Raw genomic sequence first — 16645 nt, 5'->3', positions numbered from 1 at the left:
CTCTATGTATGGATATGAAAGTTGGACAGTGAAAAAGGCAGATAAGAGAAAAAGACAAATAATTGGGTGTTAGAACAAATTAAACCAGAACTGTCAGTAGAAGCTAAAATGATGAAACTGAGGTTATCATACTTTGGACACATCATGAGAAGACATGATTCCCTAGAAAAGACAATAATGCTGGGAAAAACAGAAGGGAGTAGAAAAAGAGGAAGGCCAAACAAGAGATGGATTGGTTCCATAAAGGAAGCCACAGACCTGAACTTACAAGATCTGAATAGGGTGGTTCATGACAGATGCTGTTGGAGGTCACTGATTCATAGGGTCGCCATAAGTCGTAATCGACTTGAAGGCGCATAACAACAACAAAAGAGGCTACTTGCAACAGTTCTCTCAAGTCTGCACAGTGTCTCCAAGCACCCCAAGAGGTGAAAATAACCCCTTTCCTCATTCCTCTTTTGTCAAAGCACTAAAGTGATCTGGAACTCTGCTTGGCCCCCAAAATCTGCCTATTGAAGGTTTAGATGAGCTGAAAAGAGATACAGCAAGAGAGAAAGGGACCAAATTAACAGCCATCCACCCCCATCAAAGCTGGCACCCTGCAGTGAGCTAAGGCAGTCACAGGCCTCATACTTCCTCTAACAAAAAGCCACAAAGGAAATGCTGTTTTTTTAAATGCACCAAACTCAGTTCTAAAGAGATTTGTCAGTTTTTAGAGCTTCAGTCCCTTTGCCTGGTTGCAAGGAAAGACTGTCCTTTTTGGGGCTTCATTCGGATGACGATGTGATGGGATGAGCCAAGGAGAATGGGGTCCCGGATCAAGTAAGACCAGGGGCTGGGTTTTATGAGCAGGAGGGTGGGGCATTGTGTGTGCATAGCCAGCTCACCTTCATTTTTCTTCAGCTTTAATTCTTCACAGTAGAAAGTCAGTCAGGATCTATCCAATCCCTGCTTGGATGGAAAACTAGAAACATTTTCCTCCAAGGGACCTGAGAGTTGTATCCCAGCAGGTTACCTTGCAATGCTGGAGAGCATGCTACAGACCAGGTCTTCCAAACATGTACTGCTTGGATCAGCTTGTAAACAGTTTAGCTCAGGGGTGGACAACCTGTGGCACTCCAGATGTTACTGGGCTACAGTTCCCATCTTCCCTGACCATGCTGGCTAGAGTTGATGGGACTTGAAATCCAACAACATCTGGAGGGTCACAGGGTGTCCACTCTGATTTATGCCATTGTGTGTGATGGGATTCTAGAAGAAACAACAGTGATTACAAGAACCAGCAAGGGTCTAGTGGGTGGATTGCCCAGTTGCATATGGAGCTGCCTTTGAGTCAGACCACTGGTCAATCCAACCATGAGTTGTCAGCCGCACAAGGCAACAATTCTCTCCAGGGTCTCAGAACCTTCTAGCCCTTCTGTCTCAGATCTTTTAGCTGGAGATGCTAAGGACTGGAGCTGTATGCAAAGCATAAGGAACTTTACAAGGCATACACAATACTTCACTTCTGAGCTAGGGACCTTCCACTGAAGATTTTCTTTCAAATCCCCTGCCACCCCCCTCTGGTTAGGAGGATAGGAAGTTGCCTTATACAAGAGCATCCAACACAGTACTCACTGAGCATACTTCCTGTGCTCGATAGGAAGTACATCATTCTTCCTCACATTGCAGGTTCCCCAAGAAAGGCACTTTTCAAGTATAAATTATAGCTGGATCATACATTGGAAATTAAAATAAAGCTGCAGTCCTAAGCACACTTACTTTAAAGTTAATGGCATCAAAATCAATAAGACTTACTTCAGAGAAAATACATCTGGCTGTGAGTATTAAATATACTGTCCTTTCGTTTTCAGAATGTGAACATGTCGGACAAATCTCACCTCCGCCAAAGCACTGCTCCTTCTGTGTCCTTCCAGTGTTTTGCTTGTGATCTCGTTGACCATACATTATCTTCTGTTCTGACTGGTGGCAGCTGCAGGTTCTCTTTCCCAACTCTGGGACCTGATACCACTTTTTAACTAGAGAGACGAGGGTAGGATAGCGGAAATCTTATTCACTCTGTATCTCCAAGGCACAGAGTGCAATACCTTTTCCTGGCATGAAACGCAGCTCAAATATGTCAAATAGGCTGCACATTCTTGTATAAATACCCCCAACTCCAAAAAAATCTACCATAGGCAGGCTGTGCCCGGAGAGAGGGCCTATTTCTTTTTGCAAGAAACTCCTCCCCCATGCAGCACTGCAGCTAATTTTAGACCTTGGACTAAATGGTCTTACCAGGAAGGGGAACTTTTGACAGCCTTGTGTATTACATCAGTTGTAAGGACACAATTAACATTTCTGTTCTTCCCCACCCAATATATTTGTAAGGCAAAAATAATAAATGAGCATCTGTAATCATGCACTTACCTGATTAGGAAATACTGAAACATTTTGTTACAGAATGTGTGTGTGTGTGTGTGTCATTTGATTCCCAGCATTTTGTTGCACTTTAGTACTATAAATGCTTTTCAATAATAGGAAGAAAGGATGCTGCGACAACCAGCATCAGCCCCAGTTGAGCCCATCATACCAAGGCCAGTCCAGGTGGGCCCTCTTGCCACTGTTCCCCTCATCTGCTGCTCTCTAGGTGGCCATTGGGGCTGTCCTGTGAGGCCTTAGACTGCCCCCATGGAACTCTAGGTTTAAACACAACAGTGCCCCCAAACACCATGATTTCTTGTCCTCAATTTATTATTATTATGATGGTACTTAATACCACTCAGGCTCAACAGAATTTGAGAATTCGTTCAGAGACCCACTTTAAATGCTGGAAATATTCAGCCGCGAATGTGAATCTCCGGAACATGTGCTAAATAATTTCTGGAGACAAAAGGTGCAAGTTATAGGGATATAACGTGACATTAATTCCAGTGCTGATTTTGTTTAATGTGACTGAGGATGAGGTAGATAGAGGCTTGAAATAGTTAGTATGGATCCTATTAACAGTGACAAAGATAGCGTGAGCTAGAAAACGGAAATCTCAGTAAACCCCATCTGATTTAAAACTGTTTTTAAAATGCTTGGAACTGGCACACATTACAGGTTTACTTAAACGTGACCTGAACCTCATGCTATGCCAGGAAATCTTGATTCCCACGCTTGTCAACAGCATACCTCCATCTTATTCTACCCTTTACAGTCAGCTGTACTCACATACCAAAATGCACATGGCTTCTGAGACTCTTTTGTCAATTACTAGGGCAGATCTCTGTTTATTGGTTCCTCTTCTCTCCTCAGGGAAAATCCTCAGAAAATATTTGATCTGTTCATTGAAGCTGCCTGTCCAACACTTGCAGATGATGGTGAGTCTCGACTATAGTGAGAATAGATGCTTTTAGGGTGGAGGGAGGTGGTAGTGAGGGAAACATATTTGTGCCATCAGTATGTCAGATTTCTAGGAGGATCCAAATGGCCCCTGCTGGGAGGAAGTGGGCTGGGAACAATCCCAGGTCAAAGATGAAGCCTCTTTATGTAAAAGCAGCCTCCCTGCTGCTTCATCCACCTCCCAGTCTATGGGCTGTCACTCAGCTGAGGCTTCTTCTGTGAGGAGAACAGGGAAGGGAGCAAATTTTGGCACTTTCCCTTCCCTCTGCAGCCCTAACACGTCTAATCCAGAGGGCTGGGGGACCCTCCAGAGCAAATGTAGTTGGAACACAGGGAAGGGGGCAGCAGCAGAGAAGGTGAATCCCTATAAATTGCTTCCCTGCCCTTTCTGCTGATGGAAGTCTTAATGTCAGCTGAGTGACATCATTGGACCCCCCCTCCATTATGTGTGATGGCCAAAATATGTAAAAGAGAGCCACAGAAGCCAAACCTTTGGTTTGCGGTTCTCTGCTTTGGGGTTGTTTGCAAGGCTCTCATGGTGGAATAAAATTTGCACATGATGTGGAGAAAATGGGTCAGAGATCATTTTTCTTTCCTCTCTGATAACACTTGAACTCCAAATCAGTTGGTTGGTATTAGCTACAGGAAGGAGAAACAAGAGTGTTTTCTTTCACAGCATAATAATAAATAATTAGCATATGGACTTTGTTGCTGCAAGATATGATGATGGCCATTGGTTAAGATGGCTTTAAAAGGGGATTAGACAAATTCATAGAGAGGGAGATCTATAAATGGGGATAAGCCAGGATAGCTAAGTAGGATCTTCATGTTCAGAGGAAATATACCCCTCAAAACCAATTGCTGTGGGACAAACAATGGGAGAGGACAAGCGTAGACTCCCCAGAAGCTTTTGGCTGGCTGAAGCTGGGAACAAGATACTAGACTAGGGCACCCTTTCCCGAGAATTATGGGAACTGTAGTCCGGCAACATCTGGGAACCCAAAGGTGTGTGGCAGGTAAAGCTTATCAACAAAGGGACAACTAAGATCCTTAAGAATGTGCTCCTTACTGTTCCTCTGCAAGTAGGGCTTACATGTGGCACCTTTTAAATTTGACACCAAATGCAAGCCCCATTGGGATTGGTTTAGGGTTGCCATATTGCCTGGTTAGCAGGGTTTTACCCGGATTCTGTCTCGGTGCCAGTTTAGCCCCTTAGGTGGCCCGGATTCTCAGCTTTAATTTTTTTAAAAAATTAAGTTTCTAGGTGGTCCGGTTCTCGAGATATACATAAAAACGCCAGCCGCCGCCCCAACTGTTAAATCTTTTTTTTAATCAAATCTGTACTGTACTGTATACACTTCCTAGCTTTAACCCCGCCCGTTCAGGATTGCAGCCAATCAGTGAAGCCAGGATTGTGTTTCAGTTTGGTTGACCTGAGGCAGTGTCTAGATAGAAACCTCATTGCAATGCCTTTGCATAGGGACAGATAGGCAGATGTGCCGGCAGGGTAGTTGCTGAGAGGTGTGCATGCGCACACACAGCTCCTTCCCTTCTTTGGTGGCAAAGCAGCCTCATTTTTTCTCCAGGCCTGGGGAAGGCAAATGGTGGCAAGAACAGCCTCTGTTGCCTGCTGGAGCCGGCAGTCTGGTGGGGCATGACTATTGCATGAGGGCAGAGGGCAGAGGCGGCTGAAGAACACAGAGGAGGAGGGTGAGTCCCGCCTGCCCTAGGTGGACACTGGGCTGGCTCACGATCCTGGCAGGGACTATTGTATTGTTTAACATTAAGTGTCAGCCAAATACGTTTAAAATCAACCAGTGATATTCCTGGTTTGCTTTTTGTTATTGCTGTTGTTGATGATGATGTTTTTATTACACATTTAAGGTCTCTTCACCTCCCCCCCCTTTTATTTGTATTTGTTTTATATTTCCCCAGTATCTTCCCCTGGCTGTTTTTATGTATTTTAAATATTTTTAGATTAAATAAATAGGAAATCATAACTGTGAACCTCTCTAAAAGCAATTTACCAGGCATGCTGGTAGAACAAGAGACCATGTTTGAGGCATCTTATAAGGCATTTGAGGACTGTGTCACACATTACTTTTAGATGTTCGAAAGAACACGTGCATGTATTGAATGGTGGCTTGGGTGCTGTTTTTTGTCTACGCTGCACGTGTAGGGAATGTAATACATCATCTGGCAGCTAGCTTCATAACGTGAGAATGAAAAACATTTGGGTCACCATTCACTTGTTTACTTTTCTCACTATTGAGACCACTTCATATATTACTTTTTCATATACAGAAATTTAATATTTGTATAGGAAAAAGTATTTTCTATATAGGAAAAAGTATTTTGTAAAATATGAAGGACAGTGGTTGTCCAGTCAGTATAACCACTGTACAAGATCTACTCAGCCACTGTAATTACCTTTTCGTTTTGAATACCCTGTTGTCTGGGTCTTGGTTCAGGTGTGTATCCAACTTTGATGTGCTTATGGAAGGGGTGTGCAAGTAGTGCCCCCTGCAAGTGTGGAGGCTTGGACGAACATTGTGTTATGGAAAACCAAAGTCTGTGTGAAAGTACATATTTGGGAATGCCATCAGTGTGATCCTAAGCACACTTAATAAATAATGTCATATCGAACTTGCACGTCACAAAATATTTTACGGTCATGTTCAAAAGCACCAGGAGTGTAGGGGGTCTCAGTTCCTCTGCTTTTTGGGGAGCAGGGTCCCTATGTCTCCAAGCATCCTACAATCAGCATGAAAAGGGAGTGTGTTAGTCACTGAGAAGAGTCTTCTAATAGGCTTCCTTGTCTTTCCTGCTGATTGGAGCCAATCAGAGTGAAAGGAGGTGAGTCAGCCACTGAGAAGACTCTTCTCAGTTGCTAAAGCTCTCCACTTACATGCTGATTGGCTCCTAGAGATGTTTGTTGTTGTGAGAGAATGCATTAACAAAGATCTCATTCTTAATCCAGGAGCAAAAAAGGGTGTATATGGCTGCAACTAGCATGAAGGGACTCTGCACTTCTGAATTTTCTACTAAACTACTGATAAATACCTATGTAACTTTGTGTCTGGAGACTTATTAAGAATCACTTTCCATAATTGTAAGGAGGTATGTCCACACGCATGCATCCCAGGCACCTAAATGAGGGGTGAGAGCAGCATAGGGACATATAGTCTTATTCCAGGGGTTCCCAAACTGTTCTTCTACATTACATAGACCACTTGAAAATTGCTGAGGGTCTGAAAGTATCTGAAAATTTACTATGGGCATATGCAAGATAATTAACTCCCATTAGTGATAAGAGCAAGAATTTATAATTATTAATTAAAACAAGAGGCTTATCAGTACTTTGAAGAGGTTGTTGTTGTTATGTGCCTCCAAGTCGACTACGACTTACAGCGACCCTATGAATCAGCTACCTCCAGGAGCATCTGTCACGAACCACCCTGTTCAGATCTTGTAAGTTCAGGTCTGTGGCTTCCTTTATGGAATCAATCCCATCTCTTGTTTGGCCTTCCTCTTTTTCTACTCCCTTCTGTTTTTCCCAGCATTATTGTCTTTTGTAGTGAATCATGTCTTCTCATGATGTGTCCAAAGTATGATAACCTCAGTTTCATAGTTGTGGTTTAATTTGTTCTAACACCCAATCATTGGTCTTTTTTGCAGTCCATGGTATACACAAAGCTCTCCTCCAGCACCACATTTCAAATGAGTTGATTTTTCTCTTATCTGCTTTTTTCACTGGGTCAATATGGTCATGATGCCCGGTGCGGGGGGGGGGAGCAGGAGAGTAGTCGATAAGACAGACATCCTGGCACTGGTGATCTAATTAGCAAGGTATGTGTGGGGTTGTTGCACACTTCCAGGCCCAGTTTCATTTTGAGTAGGGAGATGGAACCTGTGTAGATGTGGTTGATCAAAGGGAGAAGAAATTTTGAGTTAAGCAAAGCTCTGCTTTTATAAAACCTAAGAAACTTACAGATACTTTGAATGTCTGAGTGCGTGTGTCAGTGGAATACTGGAGGAACTTGTAAAACTTGCTGCAACAGTATTTAGAACTGAGCATGTGGTGTGAAAGACTCCTTTTTCTAACATTTTGGCTTCTTGTTTTTCTCCACCCACCACATCTTTGAAATATATTGTATGTAATGGTTAACCGTACTGCTGCCCTGACTTACTTTATGTTTGTTGCTATTTTGTGTTTTTATTATGGTTTTATATTGATTGTGTATTTTTATTGTTTTTATTATATTTGTAAGCTGTGCTGAGCTCTGTTTTTAACAGCAGAAGGGCAGGATATAAATCCTCTTAATCAATCAATCAATATTCCATAGCGTTGGAAACTAGAGTCTAGGCATTTAAGGCTGAAAATGTAAGTTTTTTTTAAAAAAAGATTTCTCACATCTTTCCCCAGTTTTTGGTGGTAATTGCTAGGCACAAAAACAAAACAACTGTACAATCCAAATATTAACATGCAAATAATTTGCATAATATGCACACAATATGCAAATATTTGCATAATATGCAAATTAGCCTGTCCGGATTTGTGGAACTGGAATATGGCAACCCTAGTGGTTTCACTAGGAACCTCCTGAGCGGACTCAGTCTCTGTCAAAAGCAGGTCCTATATTTTGCAGCTCCAACTTGCATTCAGAGACTCTTTGCAGAATCTGAACTGCACTTAGAGTGCACTCCCAATTATTACTTTGAATTTGAATAACCTGACATCAAATGACATCAGATGATTGACAGGTGGGCGGCTCTGCCCGCCTGTTAAAAATGCTCCGTGAACAGTGGACAAGTCCTGAATTCAGCTTGGTACAGGAACAAAAATTACATAGTGTCAGTATGGAATCAGGATTATTCAGGCAGCATTTTCTGCCTTCATCCTTGTGCTTCCCAGGTGTCATAACAGGCAGCAGCTCCATCCTCAGTACTGGGGGGGGGGGAGAATAAACAAAAAGGTGGCAACCCAACAATTTACATTTGTTTAAGGCAACAAGGTGACACCCAGTGTGGTGTAGTGGTTAAGGTGTTGGACTGCGACCTCTGAGAGCAGGGTTCGAATCCCCACATAGCCATGAAGCTCAGTGGGTGACCTTGGGCCAGTCACTGCCTCTCAGCCTCATGAAAACCCTAGTCATAGGGTCGCCATAAGTCGGGTTCAACTTGAAGGCAGTACAAGGCAACAAGAGAACAAAAAACACCCAAGAAACCCCACGAACACCTTGAGCCCCTTCTAACTATCTCACAGTGAACCTGGATCTGCTCCTTTAAATGTCTTTAGATAAGCAAAGGTTTTAAGAAAGCTAGGTGGAATGCCCAACCCCAACCCTCAGTAAATGTTGGGCAGTGGTTTCTAGGTAAGTGTGGATCTTTGTGTGCCAGGTGCTCATTTGTGTACCAGGCTCCTACCTTTCTCTTCTAGAGTAGCCCAAAGATTGCATAAGGAAATCAATTATCACTTATCCCTCTTCATCCCTTTCAGTTCCATGTGCTCCAAGTTGTCTCTATTCAATAGAGATGGTACCTAAGTTTTGTGCCCCCTTCTGCTCCCTACTGTGGTGGTCTCTAGATGGCTTGAGATGACAGTTGGATGATGGTTGTTAACAATTAGAAAAAGAGGGGAAATGGAAATCTCTACTTAAGCTATGCTACTCAGGAAAGTGTGTGTGTGTGTGTGTGTGTGTGAGAGAGAGAGAGAGATCCAATTTCTATGCAGAGACAGCACAAGACTCTTTCATCATCTCCTGTCTTGCCTCTCTCCTTCCTGTGTCTGCACTGGTTAGTCTTTGCAACTGGGATGCAGCGTCTCATGCATGCCTGGAAGCCATGCTTCAAATCCCAACTGCATTGGGGCTGTGGCTCTTCAGTGGCAAGGGAAATATATACATTTTCCAAATGGAGGCACTTTCTGTAGGCTGTTGCTCTTGCTATTTTCTACATTCTGAGCATTAGCATTGAAAAAACATGTGTCAGGGTTAAGCACTCTTAATTCCCGGACAAAATTAAACTCTGTAGTTTGAAAGAGTGAATCAAGGTACTAGGCCTCATGGTTTGATGTACAGAGGGTTGGCCATATAGAGTATCTTTGCTCTGTGCGTAAGGGGATCTGTACAGTTCCCAAACTTTCACAAATAAAAATAGATGTTTTTGTAACATTCTGTTCTTACCGCAAGGATCCTACTACCTGAGTTGCACCCCTCATTGCACAGAAGGCTCTTCTTTGCCTATTGTATCCACTGTATTCGTTTATCATGTGATAAATCATTTCTGCACTGGCTTCTGGAATAGGGGGCCATTAGTAAATTGACCATAACAATTTCCTTTTTAAAAGTTGAATAGAATATTTAATTTTACAATGGATCTGATTGTACTTATGATATTTACTAGTAGCTTTGTTTCCAGCATTGCTTGGGCATTCTAAGAAACCAAAAAAAAAAAAACAGAGCAGTTTTGAAAGGTTCAGTCTGCCATCTTGTTTCAAAATGATGTCCAGTTGTATCCAAACATAGAAGAAAACCTGCTCCTTGATCTCAGGGACCATTGTGCAGAATTTGGTTACAATATCTTAAGAAGTGTTCAAATGCATAGTGAACAGACAAATAAACAACTTTAAAAATATATATAGTAGATAAGTGCAACTCAAGATCATTCTGCAACATTTAGTATCAAACTGCAGTTATGCTGGTGATGAAGCATAGGTCAGATTTCTTGCCCACCTATCTCATATCCAGATGTGGTTCTCCAAGGTCTTAGGCAGAGATGTTTTGCACCATATCCATCTGGTAAAGTTAGCCCAGTTGTGTCTCCTCTGAGAGGCTTCCAACAGCTCTCCAAGATCTTTAGCACTGGTCTTTTAACTGAACTTGCTAATGACTGATCCTGGTGTTTTAATACACCTCTAACTTGTACATGGTGGTTGGGATCTGGTGGATGGTAGAGAGTTTAGGGGCTCGGCCTGGGGGCTCTCCTTTGCCAGATCTTTTTAACGTGAGACAGCAGGAATTTAACTTGGAATTTTCTGCATTGTTCTAAGCTGCAGTCCCTCACAGAGAAAGAGGGTCCTGGCATTAAATTTCTGTGGATGTGCATTTACACATATTATTGTCAAGATGTATCCAGTCCACCCAGGAGAGGGGGGACTGTGATCTAAAAAACTTTGTTGAGGTGTGTGCACAATTGCAGGTTTTTAAAAAGCCATTCCCAACCTCCCCCCAAAAGGTTTTAAAAAATCAAACAAAATAGGGGGAATATTTTAACAGGGACAAGTGACAGAAAATAGGGCCTGTGCTCTGTTAAATAACAACACCAAGAGCATTTGAATTCCATAGAAGTGGGCCTCAGCTAATCAATGGTTGACAAGGAAGGGTTGTAGCTCAATGAAGAGCACCTGCTTTGCATGTAGAATCCAAGTAGTGCCAGAAAAGACTCCTGCCTGCAACTCAGTGAAAACCAATGATCAGAAATAATGGGAGTTGAAGTCCAACAACAATTGGATGAGACCACGTTAGCTACCCTTAGTGTAGACACTTCTGAGCTGGATGAACCAACAATGGGCTGACGTGGTACATAGTTTGCGATGGTTCCTAGCATTTAAGCAATTAGATCTGGCATGGGCTTGATGACAATCATGATTCCTGTGGTCTGTCCAAACAAGCTTGGTTCCCATGTAAAGCCATTTGAAATTTAGTATATCTGTGTTCCATATGCTATCTTCTGCTCTCTTTCTCTGTGCAGATCCTCCAGTGCTTAGACAGTTCCCTTTGGAATTCGACGACCAGGTAGGCCAGCTGCCCAATTCCACTATGCTCAGTCCTTTGCATTCCTAAATAACTGCTAGCATGTGCTAAAGTCTTCTTCTTCACCATCTTTATTCTGAAAAACAACCTGACACACAGAAATTAAACAGATGAAGCTTTTCCTGACATGGAGATAAAATTCTGAGGAATGATTAAACGATTTAATGAAACTGAAGGGAATTCAAAGATATGGAGTAGCGACCATTAAACACAGCTTTGTAAATGAAGCCAAAAATATTGGTCACCTGCAACTTTTTTTTTTATTAGTCTGATGAGGGGCTAGTAGCCTATTTGCAGGCTTGTAAAAACAGTTCAGTTCCACCAGGCAGGCTGGTTCTACTGACAACCACTCACTCGCTCACATGGATTTTCATTCACTCACCTGCATGGAATTCCATATCCCTATGGTTGAATGTCAGGCAAGTTATTCAATACAAGGCTGCATCCGCCACCTGTATATCCACCCCCCACAAATATAAACTATGCTGTCTGGTGATGGCAAGGAGAGGTTTTGGAGGAGGGTATGAAGTATCTGGAAAACAGCCCCAGGCACTCCAACATCTCCCAGCACAGCGACATAGGCACCCACTCCTTAGAAGCCAAGGCCGGCGGACTTGTGTCGCCCCAGATGTTGTTGACCTGTAATTCCCATCAGCCCCAGCCATTATGGCCAATGGCCAGGGATGACAGGAGCTGCAGTCCAGCCACATTTGGAGGATCACAGTTCCCCCTCATTCTTGGTTATAAGCTGGGGAGGGGGAAGCACCCCATGCAGCCCTTTATAAGTCATTGTTCCCATTCAGTTAGCAAAGGAGGCCAAGACTGCAGTACTATTTACCTGGGAGTAAGCCCCACTGAACTACTTGGGACTTACTTCCTACATAGGCATGTATAGGATTGTGCTGTAAATGCATGTTCTATACATGTACAAGGCTTTTCCTTGCCATTCAGAGATCTTCTCTAGGTGCCCTTTTGTGTGTTCAGGCTGGTTTGTGTCCTGTAATAACCAAGGATACTTCTCTTTTCCTGCAGGAATCAATCCAGATACTGCCCAAGTTTTGCTTCCCCTTTGATACAGAAAGGTTTGTAATGTCCTGCAAGAATGGGGAATGCTTACACTTCAAACACACCTTTGCAACTTAGGCTTCCCAGCTGTTAACACCAGCCACTGTAGCTGTGCCTTTGGTGGCAATTTGATGAGCAGATTGCCACACGACAAAAAGCTTTATTGCGGATTTTTGCAAATCAAATTGCCGTTAAAGTCACAAAAGCTATTTTTTTCCTGGTTGGTTAGCAATCCTCACCAAGCCACCCACTGAAGGCTCCTCTTTGTTTACAGGTTCCCCCATCTAGCGGGAAGCAGCACCCTGAAGACTGGGAATAAGCTTCCCTTCTATAACTTTCCCCCTGTTCTAGATATGGACTTGCAGAATTTTACCCTAGTTGGAGGATTCTCTTTACTATGGAGACCTTGTCTCCTCCTTCACTGTGACCAGCCATTCCAACCTTTATTATAGGGTCATCAGTACCCACATGGAAGTACATCATTTGATCTCTGTATGTGATTACATACCATCTGTTATTTCAGACATGAACTATCTGCATGGAAAAAGTTCCATGTTTGGGGAGTGATATGAAACCTCTGTCTGTGAACAAGAAATAAATTAATAAAATAATAAAGGCTTTTTGTGAGCTCAAAGTACTCATCCACTGAAGAGGATGCCTACTATCTTCTACATGATCTTGTGTTCTGGCCTTGTCTACTTCCAACTAGCCTCTGTTAGAGATAGATAATTTATTTATTTATTTTATTTTATTATTTCAATTTATATACCGCCCTTAGCAGAATAGCTCTCAGGGCGGTGAACAAACAAAATACAATATATCATAATAAAAATCATAAAAACATATACAAACAAACAACAAAAAACACTACAAAAACACAATATGACAAAAATTAAAAATACGGATTAAAAGATTAAAATGGTTAAGAAAATTAAAATGCCTGGGAGCATAAAAAGGTCTTTACCTGGCGCCGAAAAGATAAAAGTGTAGGCGCCAGGCGTACCTCTTCGGGGAGGCTGTTCCACAACTCAGGGGCCACCACAGAAAAGGCCCTAGATCTAGTAACCACCCTCCGGGCTTCCCGATGGGTTGGTACCCGGAGGAGGGCCTTAGATTCTGAACGAAGTGAACGGGTAGGTTCGTATCGAGAGAGGCATTCCACAAGGTATTGAGGTCCCACGCCGTGTAAGGCTTTATAGGTAAGAACCAGCACCTTGAATCTCGCCCGGAAGCAAATAGGAAGCCAGTGCAGGCGCGCCAAGACAGGTGTTATATGCGAAGACCGACTGGTCCTCGTCAGTAGTCTGGCAGCTGCGTTCTGCACCAGCTGAAGCTTCCGAATTGTCTTCAGGGGCAGCCCTACGTAGAGCGCATTACAGTAATCCAATCTTGAAGTTACCAGAGCGTGAACAACGGAGGCGAGGTCGTCCCTGTCCAGATAGGGGCGTAGTTGGGCTACCAGACGAAGATGGTAAAACGCATTCCGTGGTGTCTCCGCGTCAGACATGATTGGATAATTCAGTCACTCCTTGCAGGAAGATGACATGTCAGCACTCAAAACAGGGTGCTTCCTGTGTGTCCAATGAGTCCCTGTTCTAACTTGTCACCTTCCATCTGGAGGCACATCTAGAATACACAGAAAGGGTAGATAGGTGGGAAGAAGCTTGTCTGGGGGCAGGCAAGTCTTAGGCTGTGATCACACTAGTTGCCTACAGCAAAGCATTTCCATTGGCCGCACCTGGAGGGGGAATGGGTTGATCTGCTGATCAGTTGTGAAATCTCTTTGAAGTGAATTAAAAACACACACACTCAAGCTAATCCCACCAGGTTTTACAGTAAAAAGGGGCAGGGTTTGACTAGCATCGTATGCCCCCATTTTCAGAAAAAAGAGGTGGAGACGCACTGGTATCGGTAGAACGGTAAGTGTGTTTCTACCCTTAGTCTTGCAGGTTCTAAAAGTAAATATTTTTGGATGCAAGAGTGAAGTGTGTTTCTCATTTTTAATTCAGAAATTAGTGTTCTGCAGCAGCCAGAACTTTGAAAAACACTGCCTTAAGGAATAAAAAGGATAGCTCCAGCATGGAGCTAGTGAGCTAGAATTCATTAAAGTATTGAGAATGGATTTGCAGAAAATGGTTGTCCCATGTTTAATTTTTATGTAAAACTAACTGCTATGCTAATTTATCACCTGGAGCCTTAGTTGGGAGTCTCACAGCCTCTCAGATTGGATCCTGCATCCATAAGAACAGCCCCACTGGATCAGACGAAAAGGCCTATTTAGTCCAGCCACTTGCTTCCCACAGTGTTAAATAGATGCCTCTGGGAAGCTCAGAAGCAGGACATGAACACAATAGCCCTCTCTCACTGTTGTTCCTCAGCAACTGGTTTTCAGAGGCGTGGTGCCCCTAATTCTGGCGGTGGTACACAACCATCATGACTACTGGCTTTTAATAGCCTTATTAACTCATTTTTAAAGCCATCTAGATTAGTGGCCATCCTCACATCTTGTAGCAGCAAATTCTATAGTTTAACTGTGTGCTGTGTGACATACTTCCTTTTGTCTGTCCTGATTCAGCTTCATTTGTTGATCCTGGGTTCTGTTCTTAGCAGAGAGGGAGAAAACCTCTCAATCCACTTTCACGACACCATTTATAAGTTTTTAAGCTTCTATCATATTCCGCCCCCTTATTTACCTTTTGTGCTCTTGCACAGACACGCTTTATGACCACCTCTTATCATTTTGGTCTTGCTATATAGAGCATTATATCCTGCTGTACTCATATTTAAGCAACAGCTTTGTCCATCTATCAAAGTGGGTTGTTTCCCACCAAAGCATATGTAATATTATTTTTGTAGTCTTGTTGTTTTAGCTGATTTATTGTATTCTTCCTCCAAAATGGTACCCGTCTTACACAGTCCCCCCATTTCCTTATTAAGGGTTCAGAAGAGCCCCACGATCCAACATTTCACTTTTGCACTCACCGACATGGAGGGGAAGCAGCGCTTTGGTTTCTGCCGACTGGCCATAGGCTTCCGTACCTGCCTGTGTATCCTCAGGTATGATGGTCCGCTCTTCCTTAGCCGCCTCTCACAGGAAGCGATTAACATGTTACTGCTAGAAACATTGTTTTGGCTTTGATTGACCCAAAGGCCTACAAGTCTCTCTCATTGCTCTGTTTCTTTCAAGGCTGCCTCACCTCCTGCTGGCTAAATGTATCCTGTGAATCAGAGCAGCCGTGCTAGTGTTGGTCTCTCTAGAAAATAATGTGGAGTAAGAAGACTAGAGCCACAAGAAAAGAGAGTACTTAAGAATTAAGGGCATTTTAGAAAATAAACCACAAGCAATAAAATTTAACATTTATATAGTGCAGAGGAGGGAACCATTGGCCCTACCGATGCTCTTGGACTCCAGCTCCCATCAGTCCTGGTGAGAATGATTCAAGAAGTGCCATTAACTCACTCAGTCAGTGGCCATTGGCAAGCCTCTCTCTCTCTCTCTCTCTCTCTCTCTGTTCCCCATTGAGCTATAGGGATAGTAATAAGTCTCTCCAAACCTAAAGGGTTGTTAATGTAGGTGACACCCTTTAACATTTGAAAGGTCTCCATATATGCCCAGTATTAACCTTGCCAGAGTCCTGTAAGTTATGCCAACATTATCATCCCCATTGTTGCAGACAGGAGATTAAGGCTGAGAGAGAGAATGTTTTGCCTAAGGCAACATTAGGCAGAGGGGAAGTCTGAACATGTTTGGCCAAAGTTTTATACTTAGTACAGTTTCTGTAAGTTGATTATTTATTAAGTTGGTGTCCGTTTATTATATGATAATTATATATTTTTATTCACATTGGTCGTATTAAATCATTTTCATTGGATTTTTGGTCCAAGGGTACATGACTCACCGTTTGATCCTGTCTTGGGGGTCTTTCCAATCCCATCCCTGCCAATTGAGACCCTTTTAACTGGAGAGGACAGGGAATGAACATGGAAGCTTCTGCATATATAAAGCATGTGCTCTTGCTTGGTAAATTGTGTCCTGATGCCTCTGCCACTGCTTCTTTTTACAGTTACTTGCCCTGGTTTGAAGTTTTCTATAAGATCCTGAACTACATTGGAGACAACCTAGCCAAGGAGCAGGTGAGAGTACGAATTCTGGGTTTATTTCAGAGCCCAACAAGCCTCCTCTATGTTTCCCCCTTACCCCTGCTCCTATTTTTTTGTTATTCAAACACCAACCTCTGCCTTTATCTCTTCCACCAGTTCACAGAGCTAGATGAGTTCTTATCAGCGTTGTATCTCCACCCTGTGCCTAGTCTCAGCGGTCCCATGAGTCTTGAATTTGTAAGTATTCGCCTCTCTCATCTGTAGAAGGATCTGCTCCGGACATAGAAAAGTCTTAAGAC

General features: G+C 43.0%; 1 protein-coding gene across 5 annotated transcripts in view; it reads left to right on the top strand.

Moving 5' to 3' along the window:
• Nucleotides 1-733: 733 nt before the first annotated feature.
• The window catches only part of DENND1C (DENN domain containing 1C), a 73656-nt gene continuing 57744 nt past the window's right edge, over nucleotides 734-16645 (top strand). For 4 of the 5 annotated variants that reach the window (XR_009761130.1, XM_061613910.1, XM_061613908.1 and 1 more), the window contains exons 1-7: nucleotides 734-822; nucleotides 3280-3344; nucleotides 11119-11162; nucleotides 12213-12262; nucleotides 15183-15302; nucleotides 16310-16379; nucleotides 16503-16583. Coding sequence is in view for 4 of the 5 variants with exons in the window: in XM_061613910.1 (XP_061469894.1) it covers nucleotides 806-822; nucleotides 3280-3344; nucleotides 11119-11162; nucleotides 12213-12262; nucleotides 15183-15302; nucleotides 16310-16379; nucleotides 16503-16583 (447 nt within the window). In the remaining variant the exon portion in view is untranslated. The remainder of the gene's footprint in view (nucleotides 823-3279; nucleotides 3345-11118; nucleotides 11163-12212; nucleotides 12263-15182; nucleotides 15303-16309; nucleotides 16380-16502; nucleotides 16584-16645) is intronic. The other variant, XM_061613909.1, reaches the window with a different exon arrangement.

Source organism: Rhineura floridana, chromosome 3, assembly GCF_030035675.1.
Source record: "Rhineura floridana isolate rRhiFlo1 chromosome 3, rRhiFlo1.hap2, whole genome shotgun sequence".
Taxonomy (NCBI): Eukaryota; Metazoa; Chordata; class Lepidosauria; order Squamata; family Rhineuridae; genus Rhineura; species Rhineura floridana.
Note: the sequence above shows the minus strand (reverse complement) of the source record. Positions and strands in the feature narration are given on the sequence as shown.